The sequence below is a fragment of the Panthera tigris genome, chromosome B2, assembly GCF_018350195.1.
Source record: "Panthera tigris isolate Pti1 chromosome B2, P.tigris_Pti1_mat1.1, whole genome shotgun sequence".
NCBI lineage: Eukaryota > Metazoa > Chordata > Mammalia > Carnivora > Felidae > Panthera > Panthera tigris.
In genome coordinates, this window is record NC_056664.1 from 31,411,831 (window position 1) to 31,435,777 (window position 23,947).

Consider the following 23,947-nt stretch of genomic DNA (forward strand, 5'->3'; position numbering starts at 1 on the left):
CAAAAAGGCAGAGGGTTTAACGGGAGACTGGCATGGTATATTGGAGGCAAGGATCTCCCACTCCCCACTTTAGTTTTAGGTAGGACTTTTAATTTGACCCAAGGACATGTCTCAACTTGGAGAGCGGGCCCTCAATAACACCTCAAATCTGCTATGACTTAGCAGTGCAGCAGCAAGAATGTTTAATATATGACAGATAAAAATTTCATCCAAAATAATAAAATAAAGATTCTTGCATTCTCCCCCACCCAACCCACACCAATTTCTATTCTAAAGTTAACCCATTACCTGTGCTGTTAATACTTGACTAGTACTTACATGGAAACTTAGATCCAAAAGACTGAAACTGAACCTTCACCCCAAAAGCAAAAACTAAATAAAATGAGTAACGACATTTATGGCATATAGTTTAGTTCAACACACTTAGGCGAAGAAAGGGAAAGAGCAAAGAGCTGGGTGCCAGAACATATTCAGTCAGGGTCATGTTTATACAGAGTGTTGTGGAATGTCAGAAAAAGCTCCATATGATTCACATGTGCTTCTGGAGGCACTGGATCCCTCCATGACACATCTAAGAATGGGGAGGAGGCCCTGTCATTCCTGTCATTCCAGTTTCAGAAGCTCCATGCAAAAGAGGACAGTAGCATTTGGTGGGATGATGCCTGGGTTCCCCGTGGCACCACACTGTAGATGTAGTCTAGGGAGACAATTTTACTCTCTGACACACACTCACCTGGGCAATCCTTTCTTTCCAACCTCGGATCACCTCCTACATGCCTAGCATAAATGTAAAGGGATTGTTTCTATTCTGGGAAGAATACAATTTTTTTCCATCTTCAAGTATCACTGGGTAGTACACCACATACGTCTGACCATGCTTGGACAAGGTTCACCCACCTCCAGGGGAGATGGTCTCCTCCTGCACTCCCATGGCTGCAGCAGAGGCTGGGCAGACAGGCAGACCCACTGTGGACCTGGGGGGCAGCTCCCTGGCTCTGAAATGTTGTTTTCATTGTTGTGGTGGTGTTGTTAAGTAAGCTCTAATGAAGTCAGGACTCTGAGATTAAGAGTCATATGCTTCACCACTGAGCCAGCCAGGCGCCCCTATTCCTCCACTCATTTTAATGGGTTTTGTCCTTCTAAGCTTAGATCTTAAAGAACATAGGCTACAGGTGGCAATGAAAGAAAATATTAAGGCTAATATTCTGCTGGGATCACAGTTGTAGAAATGTGATGGGTAGCATCCTCCATCATATCCTCATTTCTGCTATGAGTAAATCAACAAGCAATGAAGGATCTCCAAGTAGCCCACAGTTCCTGACAAAGTAGTGACCTTGAATTCACCATCTGACTCCATCAATTAATTATTTATTGCTGGACCACTCTGGCAATCCCATTCTGAATAGAGCCTAGAAAGGAATGATAAGACATTCAAAAAACAAAGAGACACTGTAGTAGAATAAAAAAAATATCTTAGGGCAGGAATCAGCCTTACTAATCACTTTATCTCTACAGCTGACCGCAGTGCATTATACAGATAAAATATCTTATAAATATCCTATTTATGAATCTATTCCTCTATTTCATAAATGCTTATTGATCAACTAATATATGTCACTTTTTGTGAGGACACACACACACACACACACACACACACAATCACTGCCCTAATGGAACTTAAAGTCTCTGGTTTCCTCCAGTCCTCTCCTTTAAACTGAGATCCATCCAATCTGTACATCTCTTCTGAGAGTCCCCATGCTTTTCATGACTACGACCAGCTGCCTATGCATCAGGAGTGTCAGGGAACAGGATCCTTGATGACCAATCCATCCATCAGCCACAGTGATGGCTCAATGATTGGGGTGTCTTAGTCAAGCCACCAATCATTCTCCTTCCCCATGATTTTCCCAAGTGGCATTGGAACTGAGAAAATAAATTAATCCCCAATTTGGTGAGCTAAAGAAAAGCAGGTTTCTTAATACATAGTGAAAGAATGTGACTGATAAAAAACACATTTTCTTGAGACCTTCCTAGGGAAAACCTATATGTTTATATATAGGGCTGGCACAAGTACATAAAACTAACAAGCAAAAAGACTGATCAGGAAGGAAGACAAAAAATAAATAAATAAATAAAGGGATAGTTAACTTTCAGACTTTATTAGACAAAACATTTTAAATTATATTAAATCAAAATAGAGTAACATTAAAAATATTTTAAGGCAAAACTAACATATCTACTAATAAGTTTGTCTTCAAAATATAGAGTATATCAGGGTATATTAATGTACCAAAAATGGTAAGTCATTGGCCAAACCCTACAGAATGTACAACACAAAAAGTGAACCCTGATGTGAACCCTACCTATGAACTGTAGTTGGAAATAATGCATCAATATCAATTCATCTGTTGTAACAAATGTACTACACCAGTGCAAGGTATTAATAGTAGAGGAAATTGTGAGGAAAGAGAGGAGGGATATGAGAATGCTCTGAATTTTCCACTCAATTTTGTAGTAAAACTAAAACAGCTCTTAAAAAAATAAAATTTTTTAACAGAAAAAAGGAATGAAGTACTGGTACATGCTACAACATGGATGAACCTTAAAAACACTATGCTAAGTAAAAAAAAAAAAAAAGCCAGACACTAAAAAAAAAAAATCCATATATTTTACAATTCCAATTATATGAAATATCTAGTATAGGCAAATTCATAGGGACAGAAAGCAGATTAGTGAGATTAGTGGTTTCCAAAGGCTGGGGAGAGGAGAATATGGATAGTGACTGCTTAATCGTTATAGAGTTTTCTTCTGGAACAATATTCTGGAACTGGATGCTGAAGATGGCTGCACAAAATTATGAAGGCATAAATACCACTGAATTGTATACTTTAAAATGGCTAAAAGAATAAGTTTTGTGCTATGTGTATTTCACAACTGAAAAATTTAAAACTAAGTAAAATAAATGTGTAAATACCAGTGGGAGACTAATACATAGTTTCAAACATAAATGTATGACTTAAAAAAAAAAAAAAAGAGAAAAAAATACTATGAGCCAAAAGAGGCTCTCCAGGATGCAACAAATGAATGATTTTCAAAGGACAGTGATTACTGTGATGGTGTCATCCTAAAAAGCAGCAGAGTGCCATTAGTAGGTATTCTTCATTGTCACTTAAGACTTTAAGACTTTTTCCAAGTCTTCCCTTTTCCAGAGTCTTTCCTCTTCCACATGTAGCTTCTCTTCTTTAATTCATTATGACTTTAAACAAATTTTGCTATGTGTTGCATTTATCACTTATGTACATTTATCTTGGAATTATAAATTTTAATTGTGCACTTTTTTTACTCTAAAAATAAAACTGATACCTTCATATACATGACACAATGAATTTTTCTCTTTTTTTCCTTTTATTGTTAAATAATTGACATATATCACTATATAAGAGTAAGGTCCACGGCATGATGATTCATTTTGTATATATTGTGGAATATTTACCACACTAGGTTTAGTTAACATCTATCATCTCATATAGATACAATGAAAAGAAATTATTTTTTTTCTTGAACTAGAATTTCTTTTACTTAAATTTTTTTTATTTGAGGAAAGTTGACACACAATGTTACATTAATTTCAGGTTTACAACATAGTGATTCAACAAGTCTGTATATTATGCTATGCTCATCATATGTCACCATACAATACTATTGTAATATTATTGACTGTATTTCCTACGGTGTACCTTTAATTTTTGTACTTATTCATTCCATAACTGGAAGCCTATGTCTCCCACTCCCCTTCACCCATTTTGCTCATACCCCTACCCCTTCTCTATGGTAACCATCAGTTTGTTCTCTGTTTTCATAGATCTGATTCTGCTTTTTGTTTATTTATTCATTTGTTTTGCTTTTGGATTCCACACATAAATTAAATCATATGGCATTTGTCTTGGACTAGAATTTCTGAAACATTTTTTCACTCCAAGTTCTCTATTAACTTTTTGAAAAAGTCTGGAACAGGAATTCCACATTTCATATGATATTCAAGATTATATCTCAGTGATCATATTTTCTCTTTCCATTTAGCTGTATTTTCTCTTACTCTTTTCAACAGTATTTTTCATTTACTTAGCCCCACTTGGAAAATTGTCACCTTCGTAAAGAAACATATCAAATAATAATTCTTTGCATTTCCTCCTATAGGCCTAATTGCATTTCCCATTGGATTTTCTAAGAATCTTTGGTCATCACATATCAGGTTGTGATGAGTGGCAGGATATCAGACAGCTTGGGAGAGGATAGTTCTCTGAAGGATCAGTCTCCAGATCAGATTTGAAGCCAGACTGACATTAAAGCATCTTGATTTGGTAGCTTGACGATGGTGTGAAACCTTTCAAGCAGCTGGTAAAAGGAGAAGAGCTGGGACTTAGAATATAATCCTTGTTTCCAGAATCCAAGGTTGTTATTTCCCTTGGAGATGTTGCAAAATTTCATGGGTGCAGGAAAGATGTCAGGAGAACCCACATTAAAGGATCAAAGAATGAAAATGAAGAAGGAGTGTAGTTTCAGAGAAGAAAACTTGGGGAAAAGTGTAGATAGAGCACTTGTTGGTCATATTATAAAAGGAAAGGTATCCAGAGGCTCTTCAAGGTAGATTCTGACCCATCTTGGAGCCATGGAGAGGACGCCTGGAAGAAAGGTAATGGCCCCGTACTGGTTTCTATAGTGACTCATTGCCTGAACACATTCTCAGGTAACACAGGGATGACTCCCTTGCTACATTATCCTTGGCAACACCTGAGACCCATAATGTCTTGTCCCCAACCTCCACCTCACAGTATCACTTCCCTCACATGAGCCCCTCCTGGCTTGGCACATTGAGCAAGTTGTCAAATCTCCATAGGATGTATGGCTGCATGAGTGTTCAGGGGTCACATGCTTGTTCTCCTCAGAAAGTATCATTCTGGGTGAGCTCTATTTGGATCCAATGTCATGTTCATTATAGAGAAAGAAAATCCATTATGATAATAATCAATGTGGAGAGTATTTTAAAATATAAATTTCATTACATTAACATCCAAACAGGCAAACCAAAGTTACAGTGACATAAGAAATTTGAAGTGAAGAAACTTTATAGGGCACAAAAAACAATCTCTATGTCAACACATAAGGGCCCTTTATCCACAGAACAAGAACCACCAATAAATGAGTCACCATATTTTTAAAGATCTTAGTGAAATGTTCATGCCAACAGAACCTCAGTCAAGTCTCAGCTATCAGTCTTGAAAGCATAGATGACTATGCTACTTTTTTCATCCTCTCCTTAACTAGATCACTTGGGAATGTTCATAGTGGGATCCAATTATTGTCTTTTAATTCTTTTGCTACTTTTATCACTGTAAACTCTGATATCAGTCAACACCAATCCTCCATTACATGAATGTAAAACCATGGACCTTATGTTTCATTAATTACTGAATGTTCACTGAAAGCCTCCCCTATGCGGTTGCTGAAAAGAGAGGCTAGGGAAAGTGCACAGCAAGGTTCCCATTACAAAGTATGCTCCATACCATTTCTATTTACCTGACTTACCTTTTTTATAGCTCTTCCTCATGACCAGGCCTACAGCTGCAGCAAGAAGCAATCCACAAATAAACACTGTCTTCCATGAAAAAGTCATCATGGACTCTAAAATGGAAAACCCATAAGCTCATTAAGTCATGAACCTGGGAAAATTCAAAGATTGTTCTTTTTATCTGAACAACTCCTGGGCTAGAAAGGAGGATGTGGGTCTCTCAAGGAGATAGCTGGTCAGTTCCTCCCTGCTCTGCAGAAGCTGAGGAGAGACCCAAAGTTTATGCTAGCTTTATTGTTTGCTCCTGTCAGAAATACACACACACACACACACACACACACACACACACACATTTCCTTCCCTTCTCTTTTCCAATTATATCACCATCGCTGGAGTAATGAGGATAACAAAAGGATAAAATTATTTAATCCACAGGCATGAAGATGATGTTAAGGAAAACTAGTTTCTAATTCTGAAGACAATCCACAATAAAGAAAAAAGAACACCAAGAGTGATATTGTTTTTACATCAGAAGAAAAGACTTTGTCCTTAGAGTAACAGTAGAGTCAATTCTTAAAAGTTAGTGTATACACAACAATATAACCTTAGGACTTTAGTCAAGGGATATCGATAGGATCTCCAGGTGTCCTGAAGACCAGTTTTGCAAGAGATAGTGGAGATTTTATCAGAGAGAATAAAATAAAAATTAAAATATGGTAGAGCAATAAAATAAGTAAGTCTGCATTTGTCTTCATATTTATTTTCCACAGCTGAGAGGAACACATGGAGTCACCAACCTGAGAGAGAAAAAGTTGCCATTTTCTCCTCACCAAGAAGGGGGTTGCTAATGGAGCAGGTTACATTCACAATAAAGCTGTTTGTGACCAATAGAGATGTCTTCACATGGAAAAGCCCATGACTTCCTTGAGTCAGAACCTCTGAAAATGATGGTATTATCTTTGCTTCCATGTCCTTCCACTGCACATGGGGCTGTGGGAACCACCCTTCTGAACTGCACATCAACTCTATTTCTCCATCCTTCTGTCCTATTATGGTAATCAGAGGGGAAGAACCTAGACCTGGGGAATAAAGATCAAGGAACAAAACCTCAAGTATCTGCCAAGTGGTTATATGGGCAGTAACTTCACTGAGAGGAAAGAGCTTGGCAAGTCAAAGGTTTGGGAAGAGAATAAAGCTTATAGTGGAATTATATTCCACTGAGAGATGACATTGGCTGGAGTGGTTTATTGTTTTGTTTTTTATTTTTTGTCTTCCTAAATTCAATCCTCAGTGAGAGTCAGAGGAACAATAAATTTTAAATCCAATCTTTTCTGTATCTGTGAACAAAATAAGTTTGACCATGACACAAATCTCATGGACAGGATAAAAGAAAATGATTAAGAGAATATTCTTAAAGATCAAGATTTTAGAAATATGTGTGTCCAGTGGCAGAAAATGATGGAGTCCATTTAACTTCCCAACGTGTGCCCCTATGGATATGTCATGAATATGTTTATGAACGGAGACACAAAATCAATGAGAGAAACAAATCAATTATCTAAGATGTTGACCTGTGTCTTCAATGGCATTTGCTAACCTTGAAAAATCAATTCTAACTCACAATATAAGCAGTGGGAAATTATCATTCAGGGAGTGATTTTGTCTTTCCTCTTCCATCCTGCCAATTCTGTTGATACTTATTATTTTAACTGATATGTGGATCTAGTTTAATCTTCGCACAGTTATACTTCCTAGTAACTACACATTTTCCAGAATTTTAATAACACTCTGTGAAATAATTAGTTTTGTGTAAAGTTATGGAGTAAAATTCTCCAATTTTAGTAAACATGTGGTCATTTTATGGAGATCCTGGTAAGTGCACAGATTTTATACCCAGAGAATTAAATCTGGTTCATTTGAGTTTGTGAACTTATAAGTATGTACTACAGTTCCTGTGCATCAGAGTGTTCAATATAAATTTGACAAATGAATGGTCATTCAGAAAATTTCAGGTACCAGGGAAATTTCCAGGAACTAGCATGTTAAAGCAGTAGGAACGGAGGTTGAAACCAAAACATCTGGAATCCTTACCTACTATCTTCAGATCCAAACTGGCCTCCTGGTAGACACCATCTTTTTCAAAACGGCACCGGTACTGCCCATTATCTGACGTTGTGGCGTTGTGTATCTGCAGGGTCAGTCTCCCCTCATTGATGGCATCACTCACCAAGGTTGTTCTCCCTCTATATTCTGTCATCTGCTCTTCAGTCACATGTTCCCCATCCACATACACATAAACAGCAGGATAATGGTGTGATTGGAGCCACCTCACCTCCATGCTTTGTGCATTAGTCTTGGGGGACAGACAACAGGTTAATTGTATGTCTTCTCCCACTCTGACAAGGATGGGCTGGGAAGGTCCAATCACTTTTAAGGAAGCTATGAAATACAGCAGACAAAACACAATGAAAGAAACAAAATGAAACAAATAGTGCCATCAGTAAGAACATCTCCAGTGGTGTTTAGAACCCATGGGCATCCCAAGGAAGCTGTGAGCCACAAGGTCATCCTTTAGAGAGGGGGAAGTTTGGTGGAATCAGGATAGAGGCTGTCCCTGTCCAAGGTAGAACCATCCCATGATGTGTGTCAGTCTGAAAAAAAAAAAGAACTACTAATGGAACCCACACCTGCCCTTACTTATAATTTTATTCAGATTACACCCCAATAAAATAATTTTGCAATTAATACTTCTAGAATAAAATTAGTATTTTATCACTTCACATCTATATGACCTCTTTAAACTACTCAATCTGTGTATGCCTCAGTTTCTTAAACTGTAAAATAAATATATCACTATCAAAATAATAAGATTGTTCTGGAGTTATACACAAAAATCTATATAAACCTCTTGGATGATCGAACAATGTGAGTGGAGACATGCAGACCGTGAGACTCAAGGGCACTGTAACCATTCTTTCTGGCTTGATAATGAGAAGGGATAAGAAGGAGTGTCAGGTGGATTTTTAGTAATGAAATATCAAGAAACCTTCCCCTGGTTTGCTTTTTATAACACCTTATAAGGTGTTATATTTTAGTTCCCTGAGGTCCCACATATGTGGAGTTCTAAACACACATCAGGTTCAATGTCATCAGGATATTTTGAGAAGCATTATAAGATCAAGAATTGGGGAAGTTGTTAAAATACAAAACATAAAACAACAACAAATACACAAAAGAGTCCTAATCCTCCCATTGTGAAAATGGGAGATATTCTCTGGTGGCTTTCCTGGACCCAAGCTATGTTACACTTCCAGTTCATCAGGCTCTGACCATGCCAGTTTTGCTTTGTTCTAAATTGAGAGTCAACCTTTTCTATCAAGTGGTAAAAATGTTTTCACATAGGTTGTGATCATTTATAATAGAAATACAGGCATAAATTCATATATTGTCTGGATGGGAGTTGATGGCAAAAATGTCCTCACTATGTAATTAGCCAAAATCTGCCAGGTACTTCTTTAGAAAGGAAACTTTCTGTCAACACAATCCTAATTTTCAGATTATTCCTTTCTATTCTAGCTAAAATTTGACTCCCAGTTATTTCCAGCATTTTGTTTGCTTTATCCTTCAATTTTACCTAAAATAATATTATCTCCATTGCATATATATCTTCTAAAATCTTAAGGGAAAAGTAGGAGTCAGAAAAAATGAACTAGGGATTAGTCTGCTGCTCTTTCTCTATCCATGTATTTTACAGTAAATTGCTTAATAAAACAGACGATTTCCTTAGCTCTAATACCCGTATGAGTAGGTGTATCATACATATATGAAACTCCTGTTTTTCCAATATCCAAGTAAAAAATAAAGTTTAAAGTGCAGGAAAAAAATCATGTAGTGCAATCTGTTAATAATTGATATTCGACTAGAATACAAGTTCCTTGTGAGAAGCTCTGCATAATTCCCTTTCTCTATATAGTTTTGTCCATATCCTTCCACACAATTTGTGATGACATATGTTGTTTTGTTTTATTTGGTGGTATTGTATGTATGTTACTGAAATGCCCTCTGAATATTCACTGAAAATTAAATATTCTCTGGAGAGTGCAGTTTACTGCATAATACACCAATTCCTTAAAACCTGATAATCCCATCATATGTCATGTAATCCTCTTTCAATCAGCATATTCAATTAAGTGAACTATATATATATAGATAGATATAGATATAGATATAGATATTATATAATATTAAGTTAATTGTATCATATCATATCCAGACTCTTAGGGCCTGACACATTAGAGATTAAATTCAACACGTTCATTCTGAAGATGAGGAAAATAGAGACCAATGATGATCACCAACCCTCAAAGCTCCTGAAGGTGCAGCCCTGTAATCCCCACCTGACAGGAAGCCAGGGGAGCTCCATATTTTCATCATGTTTTACTGTGGTCCCAGAAGGTCAGCACAACTAGGAACAGCACAACATCAGATTGCATTTTGTGTGCTGGGTCTGCAATGGACATGTCAAATAGATTCAGATAACTTGGAGGAGTGACTCTTTACCTAAAGTCTTCCTGGGGGACAGAGAAGGACATATGTCAGTCTGCCCCAAACACTGGCTTGACTTTCTGATCTGTAACTAACAAGTTTTGTTGGTTAAGGTTTCTGACTGCTCATAAGCAGATACCACCCAGGCAGAAAGGGATCTAACTTAGAAGGTAAGACTCACAGGGGTGAAGTTCTCCTCAGATTGTGGCATTACCTTTGACCTTCCCAAGGCCCTTCCCTTTATCTTTATGGCTCCTAGGGTCGAAAGTGTCACACTAGACTCTGGCAGAGATTGAGGTGTGTTTGCCACCATGATTTTCCTCAAAAATTCCTACATGGACTGAAAAGTATGCTTAAGCTCATCTAATGTGCACGTAGGCACACACACACACACACACACACACACACACACACATTCCTGTAACTGGTGATTTGAGAGAGAGCAGGATATTGATGGAAAAAATAAGTGATACATATGCATCTGGGCAGGGAGCAGGCTGGTTATCATGGTTTGGGAGAAGACATCACAGAAAGGAAGAAGATGGTAGGAAGTAAAGGAAAAACTGAAAGAGACTCAAATATCAGTTGGTTACTTTTTAAACCATTTATCTTTATCTTAAGTACAGTAAAATAATAATACTGCAGTCCAACTACTAAGTAAAAAAAAGAAACAGAAAAACAGGAAATGATTGATTGACCCAGCACATTGTTCCAGCCTGATCTGGGAAAGTAATGGCTCCCATCCAATAGTGATGAGGCTCCCATCCACTGGGGTGAGGAGAAGGTGCAGAAACCATAGCAGGCCAGAGGGTTAAGGTGATGGGTAGTGACTTCCAGTTACCATGACACTGCCCCTTCACACTAAAATATTTTAAAAGGACCTCCAGAGCCCCACCACCTGTCCTATACCATTCCTTAGACACAATGGCACCACCCTTTCCTCCAGTCAAATAGAGCCGAGATTATGTCTGTGCCCCTTACGGGTGTCTATCTGAAGCTCAATGGGGTCCCTGTGAACACTTAAAGTCAAAGGTTACACTGTGCAATGGTGCCTGAAGGAGGCTGTGGAGGCCTGCATTTGGCTAGTCACCTTTGGTAGTAACTGAACTTGATACTTGGTAAAGTCGTGCCTCAGTTTCTCATCTGGATCACGAGCTGTCATGGTAGCTCCTGCTGGCTTTGTCCAGGGATTACCACTTTCCTTTGGGGAGGCAAAGTCTTTTCTACATTTGTGCATCCAATGTCTACTTACCTAGCTCATTCTGGAGTTTCTCTGTAAAAAGAATGAAAATAATATATTAAAGAATTTGATCTAAGGAAAGGAGAGAAACTATTAAAAGAAAAGAAAAAAAGAAAAGAAAAGGAAAAGAAAAGAAAAGAAAAAAGTTCTACTTTGAATTGAAAAGCTGAATTTATAAAAAAGAAATTAAATGCAGAAAAATATTCTTTCCCATAGATCATTTTGTGATCCAGCTGTGTTTCCTTTTTTTTTGCACACACAAAAAATTGTTTGTTTTTCCTGATATTTAACATATTGAAATTTAATATCTTATAAAAATAATACATATTCTTCTTATAAGTGCATGGAAAGTATAAAAATATATGGGCATACACAATTATTACCTCAAAGTCCAAACCGACAGATTAAACATATATATAAAGCATTTATATATATAAAGCATGTAATATATATATTCAGCTCCTTTTAACATTCACATGTGGGGGCCCCTGGGTGGCTCAGTCAGTTAAGGGGCTGACTTCAGCTCAGGTTATGATCTCACAGTTTGTGGGTTCGAGGCCTACGTCAGGCTCTGTGCTGACAGCTCAGAGCCTGGAGCCTGCTTTGGATTCTGTGTCTCCCTCTCTCTCTGCCCCTCCCCTGCTCACACTCTGTCTCTCATTCTCAAAAATAAATAAACATTTTAAAAAAGACCAAAAAAATTCACATGTAATGTTTACTTTAAATTCTTTCACATATCCATTTATATGAGTAATAATAACTATATCCTAATATCTAAATATAAGAAAGTGTCCCAAAGTCTTAGTGCTGTTTTAAGTTATTTAAAAGCCATTATTTTTCACATGATTGTAAATGTTTATAGATAGATAGATACGTAAGTAGGTAGATAGGTATAATCTTCATCATTAATAGTCCATCATGAGGATTTTTCAACCATTAAAATCATTTGAAAATATCATTTTGCATCAATACTATAATTTATAATAACATAAGACACAACACTCCACTGTTGTATTGTGCCTTTTTTGCTGTTTTTGTTGCTATTTATAAATAAGGTTATAGGTAAGATGCTATTATGTAAATAGTTGTCTCCATCTCTGATAATCATCACATGATAGGTTTCCAGAAGTAATTGGCACAATGTGGCATAGGAAAACATTTTAATTGAAAGAACATAGTTTTATTTTCTTTGTCATGTGATGCATACTTGTGAGTAAAGAAAATTAATTCAAAAAGAAAAGGTAGAACTTGAAAATAACTGGAATATCATTCACAATAGCTATTCAATCAAAGTATTCAATCAAAATTCCAACCATTAGTAGTTTATACCTTTTAATACATATTATTAAATTTTAGATATTTTCCTTGATAAAAAGAATATTCAGTGCTAAGGAACAGTCCCTTGAACTTTTCTTGTTAATCTGAGCACATTAGTCCTAGAGGCAGAGCTCTGACCTGGAATGGAGATGACTGAGCTCTTCTCCTCATTGAGGATAGGGTTGTGGATGAAGCAGGACACGGTCTCCAAAGAGGCATTCCTCACCACAAGAGTGGCTTCCACATAGAACAGGCCGTTCTCATCTTGGATGGAATGCTCAGAGACAGACAGCAACTTCTTTCCTGTGGCATCTTCCCAATAGACCTGGGGCTCTGGGAACCAGCCTTTTGCAGTGCACACCAGCTGGACTCCACTTTCTATAGGTCCCTCCATGTGGATGTAAGGGGAAGATCCCACACCTGTGGAAGGAAGACACAGCCCTGAGGCCTGGAACCCAGGGAGGCACAAATCATAGAAACTGAGATCCCAGTGACATGGCTTATAGGGAGGGGGCAAGAGTTCATAGGTCTGGGGAGCAAGAAGTAGCCCAAAATCTTCTTCGCATTCAAACTGGAGTTCATATTCACTTTGTTCTCCAGTCTGGATGTATAAACTTTAGCATACGTATTTTTCTTCAGATCCAGACAGGAGGAGAATAGAGAAAGGGACATAACGGCATTTTGCTTATGTCACTAGTACTGCCAGCAAAGAGGTGTTATAATTTATTCATTGAGCTTCCCAATGCCACAAACTCTGTCCGACATTTTAGATGATACCTTGACTCTGATTAATTAGAATGTTTAACATAAAGCCAGAAATCATCTACATGGGGACTATTCTTCACATTCTTTCTGTTGGTGATTGTGACCTTGGGGAGCAAGTAGATAACCTGCACATGTAGAATGGAATGCCCCATGAGGAGCTCTTGTTTCTAAATCTTCCTTCCAGTAAATGGGAAAATGTTTTTGAGAAATCCCAGTTATATGTAATCATGAAATTCTTTCTTTATCCAACATCACTCTCAAACCCAAACAAAGGGGTCCCCATAGATGATAATTCTGACTCGATCACTTGCTAGGGGAAAGAGACTCACTCCCTTCACCTAGAGCCCTAGGAAATGTGTGGCTTATTTTCAAAGGTTCCTGATAGTGAACAGCTGCCTCCCTCTCTTCACATCTCAGAAATACATATGCTCTTTCATCCATCTTCAATCACCTAGAACATAAAAATAATGATCGTAGTTGTAGGTATTAAGAAAAACAGTGTTAGGGAACATTTTTAGTGTGAGTCAGAGATGGTAACATCTCCAGAGAACTATTTCCCTGAGAAGATAAGTGGATTTGCCTGATTTTCTCATTAGCATATGAGGGAGTTAATCCTGTCAGGGAACCAAATGATTATTTACTTTTCAGATGCGTGTTTTTTTCCCTAGCACAAATCGTTTGGTCAATCATCCCCTTTTTCTCAACTGTTTCTCACTTTGCTAATACAAGAGCATCACAGTGGGTATGTCCAAATGCATCTGGAAGTCCTCAATTCATTGAACACTAATATTTGGTAGTCTCCATAAAAGCACAAAGTTCTTAACCACTTTGTTCTCAGCACTAGTTTTCTAACTGGGGGGCATTCCACAATGAAACACAATTTTCACATTTAATTTACTGCATATTGGAGGTCGGGTAGAGAACAACCCATTCCATTGAGATATGACTGCTGGGCAATCAGCTAGACTCACTCACTCAGTGATTGACTTACCCTAACACATTGGCCTGATATACCACAAATCTGTGGCTCAGAAAAAACTGTTAATGACCGGATGTCACAGATTGCCATTCCATTGTCAAGAATAGTCAAAACCGTGTAAGTTAAATTTGAGAAGACTGCTTTAGGTGAGCTTGCTTTGAAGACTTCAGAACTATCTGCCTTCAAATGAAGGCATTCCTCTTCAAATGAAGAGGACTGGGCATTAGGAATTGCCTTGATGATTAGAAGGTAATTCTTCAACTGGCAATAAGCTTACCACAAGTTAATAAAGCTCTCCTTCCAAGACTCTGTCTTTTCCAAGATATTCACCTGCTACTTCAAGCAACAAGCTTGTTTCTTCATAATAGTTCTTCTCTTGGAAGCAGCACCAGTATTGCCCATTATCAGATGGTCGAATGTTGTTTATCTTCAGAGTCACACTTCCCTCAGGAACATCATCCTTTATCCACTCTACCCTTTCTCTGTACTCCTCCATTTGCATCTCGGTCACATCAGCTCCATCCCACTGTGCAAACACCACTGCGTTGGGATCTGAGCGGTACCATGTCATCTTTGTGGGCATCACGGCCCTCTTGGGTAGGATTTGACAGGTGAGTAGAGCATCTTCCCCAATCCTAGCCAGTATAGGATGTGCAGGACCAATCACTCTCCAGCTATCTACAAAACAGAGTGAAAAAGAGGAATTGGGAAATGTCAGTTGGGAGATTAATATGCTTGCTTTGGGATGTCCAACCTATCAAAATGGAGGCACCTGGAGAAGGAAGGGTTTTATTTTCAGTGTTTTAAAGAAATCTGGCATGATATTTGCACATTTTGCTGTTAAAAAGACAATTTTGTGTATTGAGGAGAACATGCAGTTGAAAAAAATTGAGTGTCAGTACTATATCTGTCACCAGCTGTGTGATTTTGGGGGCAAAGCCACTATATCCAGTGAGATTTGAGATTTGGAATCTCAAGTTCTTCTCCTTTAAGATACTAAAGCTACAATTTCTGGGTTGTTTTTATTCTCAAATAAGTTAATGTATAAATTGATTTTTCACATTGGGAACATTGTCAGTGATTTATTTTATATTTTATAGTAATTTATTTTATAGTTAGTGATTTTACTCTATACTGTTAGTGACTGCTTTCATAATCATTTTTCCTAAAATTTAGGTAATAAATTCATACATTAGATTTTTCAGCTTTTCAGGATTGCTCTGGTCCTAGGTAAGGAACTGGGATTATTTTTTAACTTTAAACAATTTTTGGTCTGGAGTAGGCAAGATCCCAGTTACTGGAGCTATGTATGTACAATTCAGTTTTTTCAAGGGCATTTTGTGGTAGAGTAAGGGCAGTGTTTTGTCTAGAGAGTCTGAGCCTTTTAATCAAATTTTGAGTCATGCTTGACCTCTTTGTTGTTATCTACAAATTGAAGAGATATTTAATAATTCTATTTGTTGTGAAGTTTAATAATCTCATAAGTCATGTTATTATATTCTTTCTTATCCTAAAATGCTCTGGGGCCATTTTCACTTTCTCTGCCACATCCAATCATCTTAAAAAGGAACTTCAACTTCCTCACTTGCTGATCAATATCACGTCAAAAATCACTATAGAACTGAATGGAGATGTGCTTGTGTTCTTCATTAATGGAATCCAAATATGAAGCTAGATCTGAACTCATTCCATCTAGTTGACATCTTTTACAGGTTAAGAAATTGCATTACACAGAGGGCAGAGCATCCCCACGTCACATCACATAATTTCTGGCAGCAATCAGTCTGGTGCCTGTGCCTTCTGGTGCCCTGTCTAATATGTTTTCCACTTCTGCATGCTGCATTTTCCTTGGGCCTCTGACATTTCCCTCTGACACCTAATTTTCATAATCTTTTTTATTTTTTTATTATTTTTTTTATGTTTATTTTATTTTTGAGACAGGGAGAGACAGAGCATGAACAGGGGAGGGTCAGAGAAAGAGGGAGACACAGAATCCAAAGCAGGCTCCAGGCTCTGAGCTGTCAGCACAGAGCCCGATTCGGGGCTCGAACTCACGGACCGCAAGATCGTGACCTGAGCTGAAGTCGGATGCTTAACCGACTGAGCCACCCAGGCGCCCCCATAATCTTTTTTAAAGATACAATTCAGCTACTGAGATTTCAAAATCCATTTCTTGGAAATCTCTTCTATTTCTTGTTTCCAAGTATTTTCATGCTGTTTAATTTATGCTAAGAAGCAGTCGATTGTCTTGTCTCCAAAGTGCTGTCTTGCATGGAAGCAGGAAGGTGGATGAATATCTTAATGCGTTCCTGGTAGTATTTTATGTGAAGCCTCATTTAATCCTAAAGTCTGTCCTAGCCTATAAGACACAGATATACTGTTATTCTTATCATAGAGACAAGGAAACTAAGGGAGAAGGTACTCAAGTAACTTCCCAAAGATAGCACAGCTGGAAGTTGAGGACCCTTTTTGGAACATAGATGCTTTGGTTCCTGGATCCCCAGTCCTAATATTGTCCTGGCCCTTTTGACTTGGAACTCTGCATGTTGACTGTATCGCTGGGACATTTGGGCATACAGTAAAAGGAACAAGGGCATTCATCGTACCTGGCTGCCTCATGGTGAACAGTACGAAGAAGAAAGAGGCAACCACACCAGATAGACTGTATCCTGGAAAATCCACCATTCTCCCTGGAGCAAACACAGGAGAAAAATATGAGTACACTGTCATGGAGCAAACTCACTCTGTGGGTTCCAATAATTACACAGTCACAACAAGGAATCAACATCAACTCCTCCACAATCAAACAAGGAAACGGACTTGACACCATTTCTCTGCAGTTACCGTTCATTTCTGACCCCTTACGTCAGGTGAGGTACTTCAATCAATTTTTTAGGCCTGAGGGAAGATTTCTGATTGAAATGAAAAGCCCTCCTGAGCTAAAGGGACAATAATATTTCCATGTTTTAAAAAATCTCCTAAGGTCCATTTATTCTGAGCATGTAGAAAATTTTTTTTAATTTTAATTTTAATTTTTTAAAATTTACATACAAATTAGTTAGCATATAGTGAAGCAATGATTTCAGGAGTAGATTCCTTAATGCCCCTTACCCATTTAGTCCATCTGCCCTCCCACCACCCCTCCAGCAACCCTCAGTTTCTTCTCCATATTTATAAGTCTTTTATGTTTTGTCCCCCTCCCTGTTTTTATATTATTTTTGTTTCCCTTCCCTTATGTTCACCTGTTTTGTCTCTTAAAGTCCTCATATGAGTGAAGTTATATGATTTTTGTCTTTCTGTGACTGACTAATTTCACTTAGCATAATACCCTCCAGTTCCATCCACGTAGTTGCAAATGGCAAGATTTCATTCTTTTTGATTGCCAAGTAATACTCCACTGTATATATATATACCACATCTTCTTTATCCATTCATCCATCGATGGACATTTGGGCTCCGCATCCTCACTCTGCAGCCAGGAAGCCATTGCTAGTGTCTTGGGAGAACCCAGGGGCAGGACACGCTTTGGAAAATGAAGGACAGAGTGGTGGAAATAGGGCTACAGAAGGAGACCGCCAAGGAAGCCACCCTAAATGGCCTTTCAGTGTCATCTTGAAATACACAGGAATAAGTATAAGAAATAGCGCAACTGCAGAGGTTGGCGAACCCAACATGCCCATTGTACCAGCATTATAAAAATACTTCCACCAACTAAAAAGCTTTAAAATTACTAGGACAAAAATAGAAGGCTAGCTTTAGTTCTGAAAACTGAAAAATTCAGAGTGAAAGCAGCATAAGACTCATTCCATCTGACACATCAAATATCTTATTGCTTCACACCAAACTGGAAGAACCTGCTTAGGAGCGACAATAAACTAGTTATTGCTTCTCTTTCCCCAGAAACTAATGCCAGTTACGATTCTACAGGGCAGGGAAAGCAACATTCACTCAAATAGAGATTATAAACCAAGTGTTTCCGGAGATGATTTATACTTTATTATGACTGTTCGTTGTTTAAAATGATGCACACTTTCATCTAAAACATCTTTAGGGAGGGGGTGCCTGGCTGGCTCAGTCAGTAAAGTGTCAGACTCTGGCCCAGAACATGCTCTTCGGGCTTGTGACTTCAAGCCCCGCTGTGGGCTCTGTGCTGACAACTCAGAGCCTGGAGCCTGCTTCAAATTCTGTGTCTCTGTCTCTCTCTTTCTCTCTTTCTCTCTCTCTGCCCCTCCCCTGATTGCACTCTGTCTCTATCTCTCTCAAAAAGAAATAAACATTAAAAAAATGTAAATACCTTTAGGGAAACTGATACAAGCCTAGTCACAACATGAAGATCTAAAAGAGCACTCAAGTATCAATATGAAAATGGGGCCAGGTGTTAGAAGACTGCATAGACCATCTGTTGCTCGCTGCTTGAAACATTATCAGTCACTTCCCCTCCGAATGAAGGAGATTGCCGATGCCCCCTCTTGTGAAAAGCAGATACATTTTGTTTTGCCAAGAAAGAGCAAATGAAGCCTGTCAAGTTCATGCTAAGTACCATGGCTCAGTCATGTGAACTAAGAAGGACCCGCACTTGCTACAAATCAGTTTATAGATTTGTGTTCCTTTAGGCCTTTCACGTTAAAGCAGGGGGGAAACCTACAAATGCAACTAGAAAAAAACTGCCCAAATTAATGAAGCTTTCAAAAAAATTTTAACGTTTATTTATTTTTGAGAGAGAGGGAAAGACAGACCGTGAGTGGGGGAGGGGTAGAGAGAGAGGGAGACACAGAATCCCCAGCAGGCTCCAGACTCCCAGCTGTCAGCACAGAGCCCAACGCAGGTCTGGAAATCACGAACCATGAGATCCTGACCGGAGCTGAAGTCAGATGCTTAACTGACTGAGACACCCTGATGCCCCTGAGACTTTTGAAGAGAATGGTGAAAATGTGTCTTAACCTTCACTGGTGCTCAGAGAGAAATTCATGAGCGAGTATAAATGGAGAGAATGACTGCCTTAGGCCAGGGTTCTGAATGGGAAAGGTAACAATCTTGCCCTTAGAGAGTCTTTGGCAATGTCTGCAGAAATTTTTGGTGGTCACAACTGGGGGAAGGGGGCACCCGATGAGCTGCTAAACATCATACAATTCACAGGAAAGAATTATCCAACTTAAAATGTCAACAGTGCCGAGGGAAAACACTGTCATGGACCATCTGCTGTCAGTGTGCGGAAAATCTCTGGCAGATTTTTTGTATATAAATACATGGACTTACATTGCAAACTTTAAATGAAAACATTTTTATTACAAGGTTTTTTACATCTCAATTTTACCATTTGAACATAGGCCAGGAACCTTTTGAAATTGCCATTGCTACTAAATATGGTAAACTTTGGTATTCCCAAGAGATGTGGTCTAATTTGTGTATGTATCATCGAATTCTTAAAAGCCTATGTTTCATTTAATTTTCTGGATAAAGTATAAGTATTAAGCTGCAATGATAAATGAGTGGTAAGTGGCAGTTTGTGTTGACGAATTTGGTGAGTAACAAGTCCGAATTCTGAGACCTATGTGTGCACTGTTAAAATTCACACCAAAGAAAATGACAAATTACTATATATTTGGGTCATTAGAGGTTTTTTTTTTTGTTTTGTTTTGGTTTTTTCAGTAAAAGACATCAAATGTTAAATTCGCAAAATGCCAAGTAATTACAGTAATTAACTAGTGAGAATAAATTTATTCAGCCCACAAAGTTTGAAGTTTATATATCTATATGTTTTAAAAATAGATATAACTGATGATATGTTACACATTTTTATAGAGGGAAAGCAAGGTAAAATAAGAATTCTAGGAGACAAAGTGGCTTTGTGTTTACTTCTATGACCTTGAGAATCTCACTCTATTTTCTTGAACTTCTCCATTCTCTCATCTCTGATGGAGATACTCATTCCTAACATTTGTTCAGCTGTATCATCGCCACGACAGACAAGTGAGGCCCAGAGACACAAGCACAACATCACGCACAAGTTAATAACGTGATCCTGCTGTTCTGAGTTTAATCTAGTGCCCTCACCCGGCCTGCAGCACAGCAGTACTATAAGGATCACATAAACTACAGCAGGACTTTGAAAAGCACGGAGTTGGGTATGAGTGTCAGATGCAAGTGAAAGGTATTAGGGCAAGCGGCAGAATTTCGCTGTGGGCGCTGACTGTCCACATATCCCATTTCCTCATCTTAGTCGACTTCCCCAACTTCCCCTGGCCATCCTGGCCAGGGACGCAGCAAGCCACTCACGTGTCTCTTTTCTCCTTCAGGGTGAGGCTGGGGGCTGCTGGGTCTTCTCAGTTGGTCTCAGGTGTACCCTTCATCCACGTGCAGGTGTCCAAAGGCAGGTCAGGGTCCTGGGGTGCTGACCGAGGGAGAACTGAGGGACAGCCAGACGGCATGGAGGTGGCCCCGGGTACCCCTGGCTTAGGGTGAAGGGGGATTTGTGCCACTTCACCCAAGCTCAAGGGACAGCCGGGTCCTGGAGGCCCACCCTGAAAATGGATTGCAATCAGAATAGCATTTTCACCTCCTACCAGCTGAAATCCCCGGAAAAGTGAAACTCAGACGAGTGGACTTTGACTGGGTTTAGTTGCAGCCAAAACTGTGACATTAGCACTCCACCAACCCCTGAAAGCCATGGCACTACTACTGGGCCCCATTTGACACACTAAGTGTGCGCTGTCTCTGGCAGGTCCTCACACAGCCCCTGGCACTGGTGGTCTGTCCTCACCCTTCCTTCCACCTCCCGTATATCAGGGGTCTCCCTCCCCACCCACCCCCACCCCCACCCCCCACTTAGTGTCAGGTTTGCACCTGAATGCAGTTTGCTAGGGCTTAGAGTTAGAAGAAAGACTGAATAGCAAATGTCCCATCCTTCCTTTTCCTGGGGAGAAAACAGAGGCCAGAAAGGGATTACCCTCCCCAGCTTCACAGCACCCAGCCAAGGTCTCATATGTGCAAGTTTACTGCTCTTTTCATCTTGGTTCTTTGTCCCTTTTTGCTGAGTCAGATATTGACTCTCAGATACTAAGGAAATTTAATAAGCTTCTCAACCAAATGCTTGGACACAAAAATTATAACGATAAAGGCCAGAAGCACATTTTTTTGGGGGGGGGGGGTGTGTATTCTTGTTTAGGTTAGATTTTCCTTTAAATTCTCCTAAGTCAGTTTTTTAATCAAAGTACAAGTCCCCCTGGGGTTCTGCAGAGACATTCTCAGGGATTCAGGAATTCTCCAGAATAATTTAAAATTTAATTTTAGATGTTCATTTCAGTATAAAATATAAGCATTTCTGATATTATGATATAACAAGATTTGAGCTGATTTTTTTTTCCTGAAGTGTCTTCTCCTCCCTGTTATCATAAGCCCATATTTTGGCACCTAACTTGATGCTGTTATCTCTAATATAAGATTTTTTCTCCTTCATCCTTCAGTGTAGATGAAGAGTCTTTCCACTGTGGAGAATGAGAGCTTCAAAGAAGAGAGAAAAATAATTAAACATTGCCAAGCATCTCTTTACTCTTTCTATATATCTGTTAGGTAAATATGGCAAGTGCCCCACTTTACCTCTGGTTCCCAGAATGGCTGCTGTGCCACAGACTTCCCTCTCCCAAAATAACACGGAAGCAGCAAAGGAAAGTCACCCAAGGTAAGAAGAGGTAGGCCTTGTAAGGCTCAAATATTGGAAGGAATTTTGCTACCTAAAATGCTGGCGTGGAATGATATAGCAAGAGGAGAGTGATGTTGTGAAAAGAATAGTCATCATCAAGGCATATAGTGGGAGTCAATGGTGGAAATTTGAGGACAACCTTCCATACCAACACTGCATCATCCTTACCTCAAGACTTAGAAATAACCCTGGGAAGATGTCTGTTTTTAAATGATTAATTCTTGTGAATGCCACTGAGTTTCACTTGCAATTATTAGCTTAATTCCTCTACTATAAGACATAATAGTGCTTGACATAAAGGTTAGGATCAGTAAGTAAACACAGAAAATTTTTTACACCGAAATTTGCGGTGTGAAAATATTCTACCCATTGCACATATTCTGTATCACCTCGATATAGATTGTTGGGATTCTCCCAGGAGTCTTTAGCACCCATTTTATACATTTTGTTTATGGTCAGTCTCAGTAGTAGTAACTGCCAACCTGAGGAAACTTATTTAAATTTTTGTGCATTTCTTCTCAAAAAACCCTTACATATGCTTTCTCAAGGGCCTACCAGTTTGGAAGTAAGAACTGTGTCCTGAATTATTATGTGAACTATGGATGTCCATTTTGTGTAGGGATATGTTGACATGTGGGAGAAACAGTCAGGAAGCACTGAGGAGACTAAGCATCTGGGACCAGGCAAGGATCCCAGAGAGGGCGGGAGGGAGAACAGAAGGAAAGGAGAGTCATGCATCTACATGGTCACCAGAGGGCAGCAGAGACACACTCACTATTAGGCCTTCAAGGGCTTTTCTTCAACACCTGATTCACTCAGCTGTTTCTTCCTCCAAATGCTGCTGTCATTCACGACTCCCTCAGCCAGTATGATAAAATGAGCCCCGAGCTTAGGATGTCTGAGATTTTAACTCTGGTTTTGCTATAAATTTGGATAAGCTTTACTTTGGATAAGTCTCTTTTTGGGGCTTCCATTTCCTTAGCTTTAAAATAAGGACAAGGATAATACGTGCACTACTCATGTTAAAATATTCCTAAAAGGGTAATGTGAGAATATAATCATGACATAAAATTCCTATTTAGGTATAGGTTTCATTATTGGGAGTGGAGTTGTGGAAAAAAGGGAGACTACAACAGTAGAGGAGATAAGAAATGACAAGAAAGGAGTAATGCAAGAGGAGTCAGGAGCCTTGTTAAGAATTTGGAGACAGTCAGGTGATGACCATCAGCTCCTATTCTTGGGGCTCCTAATGGAAACCTTTTTTGAGAATTGTCAGGTCAACTCACCAGAAAGATAATTTATTTCATGGAGTCCCATAGCAATGGGTCTTATAAATATAGAGTTCTCTCCGGGAAAAGAAATAAAAATAATCAATTCTCATATTCTGGTGATATACCAATATATCATTTCATAGTCTTCTTGGTCTTCTCTCTGATTGGAGGGGAGACGGCACTGGCAGAGCCCTAAGATCCCACCCAGAAGATGGCTTCCCCAGAGCACTGATGGGGAGCTGCTGCTCAGAAGTGGAGCGTGGCCTCTCTTCACAAGTTCAGTGGGCACTTTGGGAAGGGGGGTATGGTCCTTCTCTGTCCCCCTCCTCCATCACCCTTTAAACTTGGGAACAACAACAGACAAGAAAGTGTGACTGTCATTATTGCTGTTTAGAAGAAGCCTGAGGCTTTGAAATAATGTTTTAAAGTAATATTTCTTGTATTTGTTCCTCTTGAAAATGGATTTTTCTGACACAAGATAGAAGATAACTGGCTTTGAGAGGAGGAATGGTTCCCTCACTTTAAAGTAATATTTGAGGCTTAAATGATGAATTCAGGCTGC

The 23,947-nt window shown here is 38.9% G+C and overlaps 1 protein-coding gene and 1 pseudogene across 1 annotated transcript; both read right to left on the reverse strand.

The window, feature by feature from the left end:
- Positions 1–603: 603 nt before the first annotated feature.
- On the reverse strand, positions 604–931 carry LOC107180639 (annotated as a pseudogene).
- Positions 932–1,368: 437 nt separating this feature from the next.
- On the reverse strand, positions 1,369–17,100 carry BTNL2 (butyrophilin like 2). The gene is made up of 8 exons (XM_042987591.1): positions 17,022–17,100; positions 14,746–15,093; positions 12,810–13,091; positions 11,367–11,387; positions 7,661–8,008; positions 6,367–6,648; positions 5,587–5,682; positions 1,369–1,409 (listed from the first exon to the last, which is right to left on the reverse strand). Exons 1-8 carry the CDS (start codon positions 17,098–17,100, stop codon positions 1,369–1,371), a joined length of 1,497 nt encoding a protein of 498 aa, XP_042843525.1.
- Between the last annotated feature and the right edge of the window lie 6,847 nt (positions 17,101–23,947).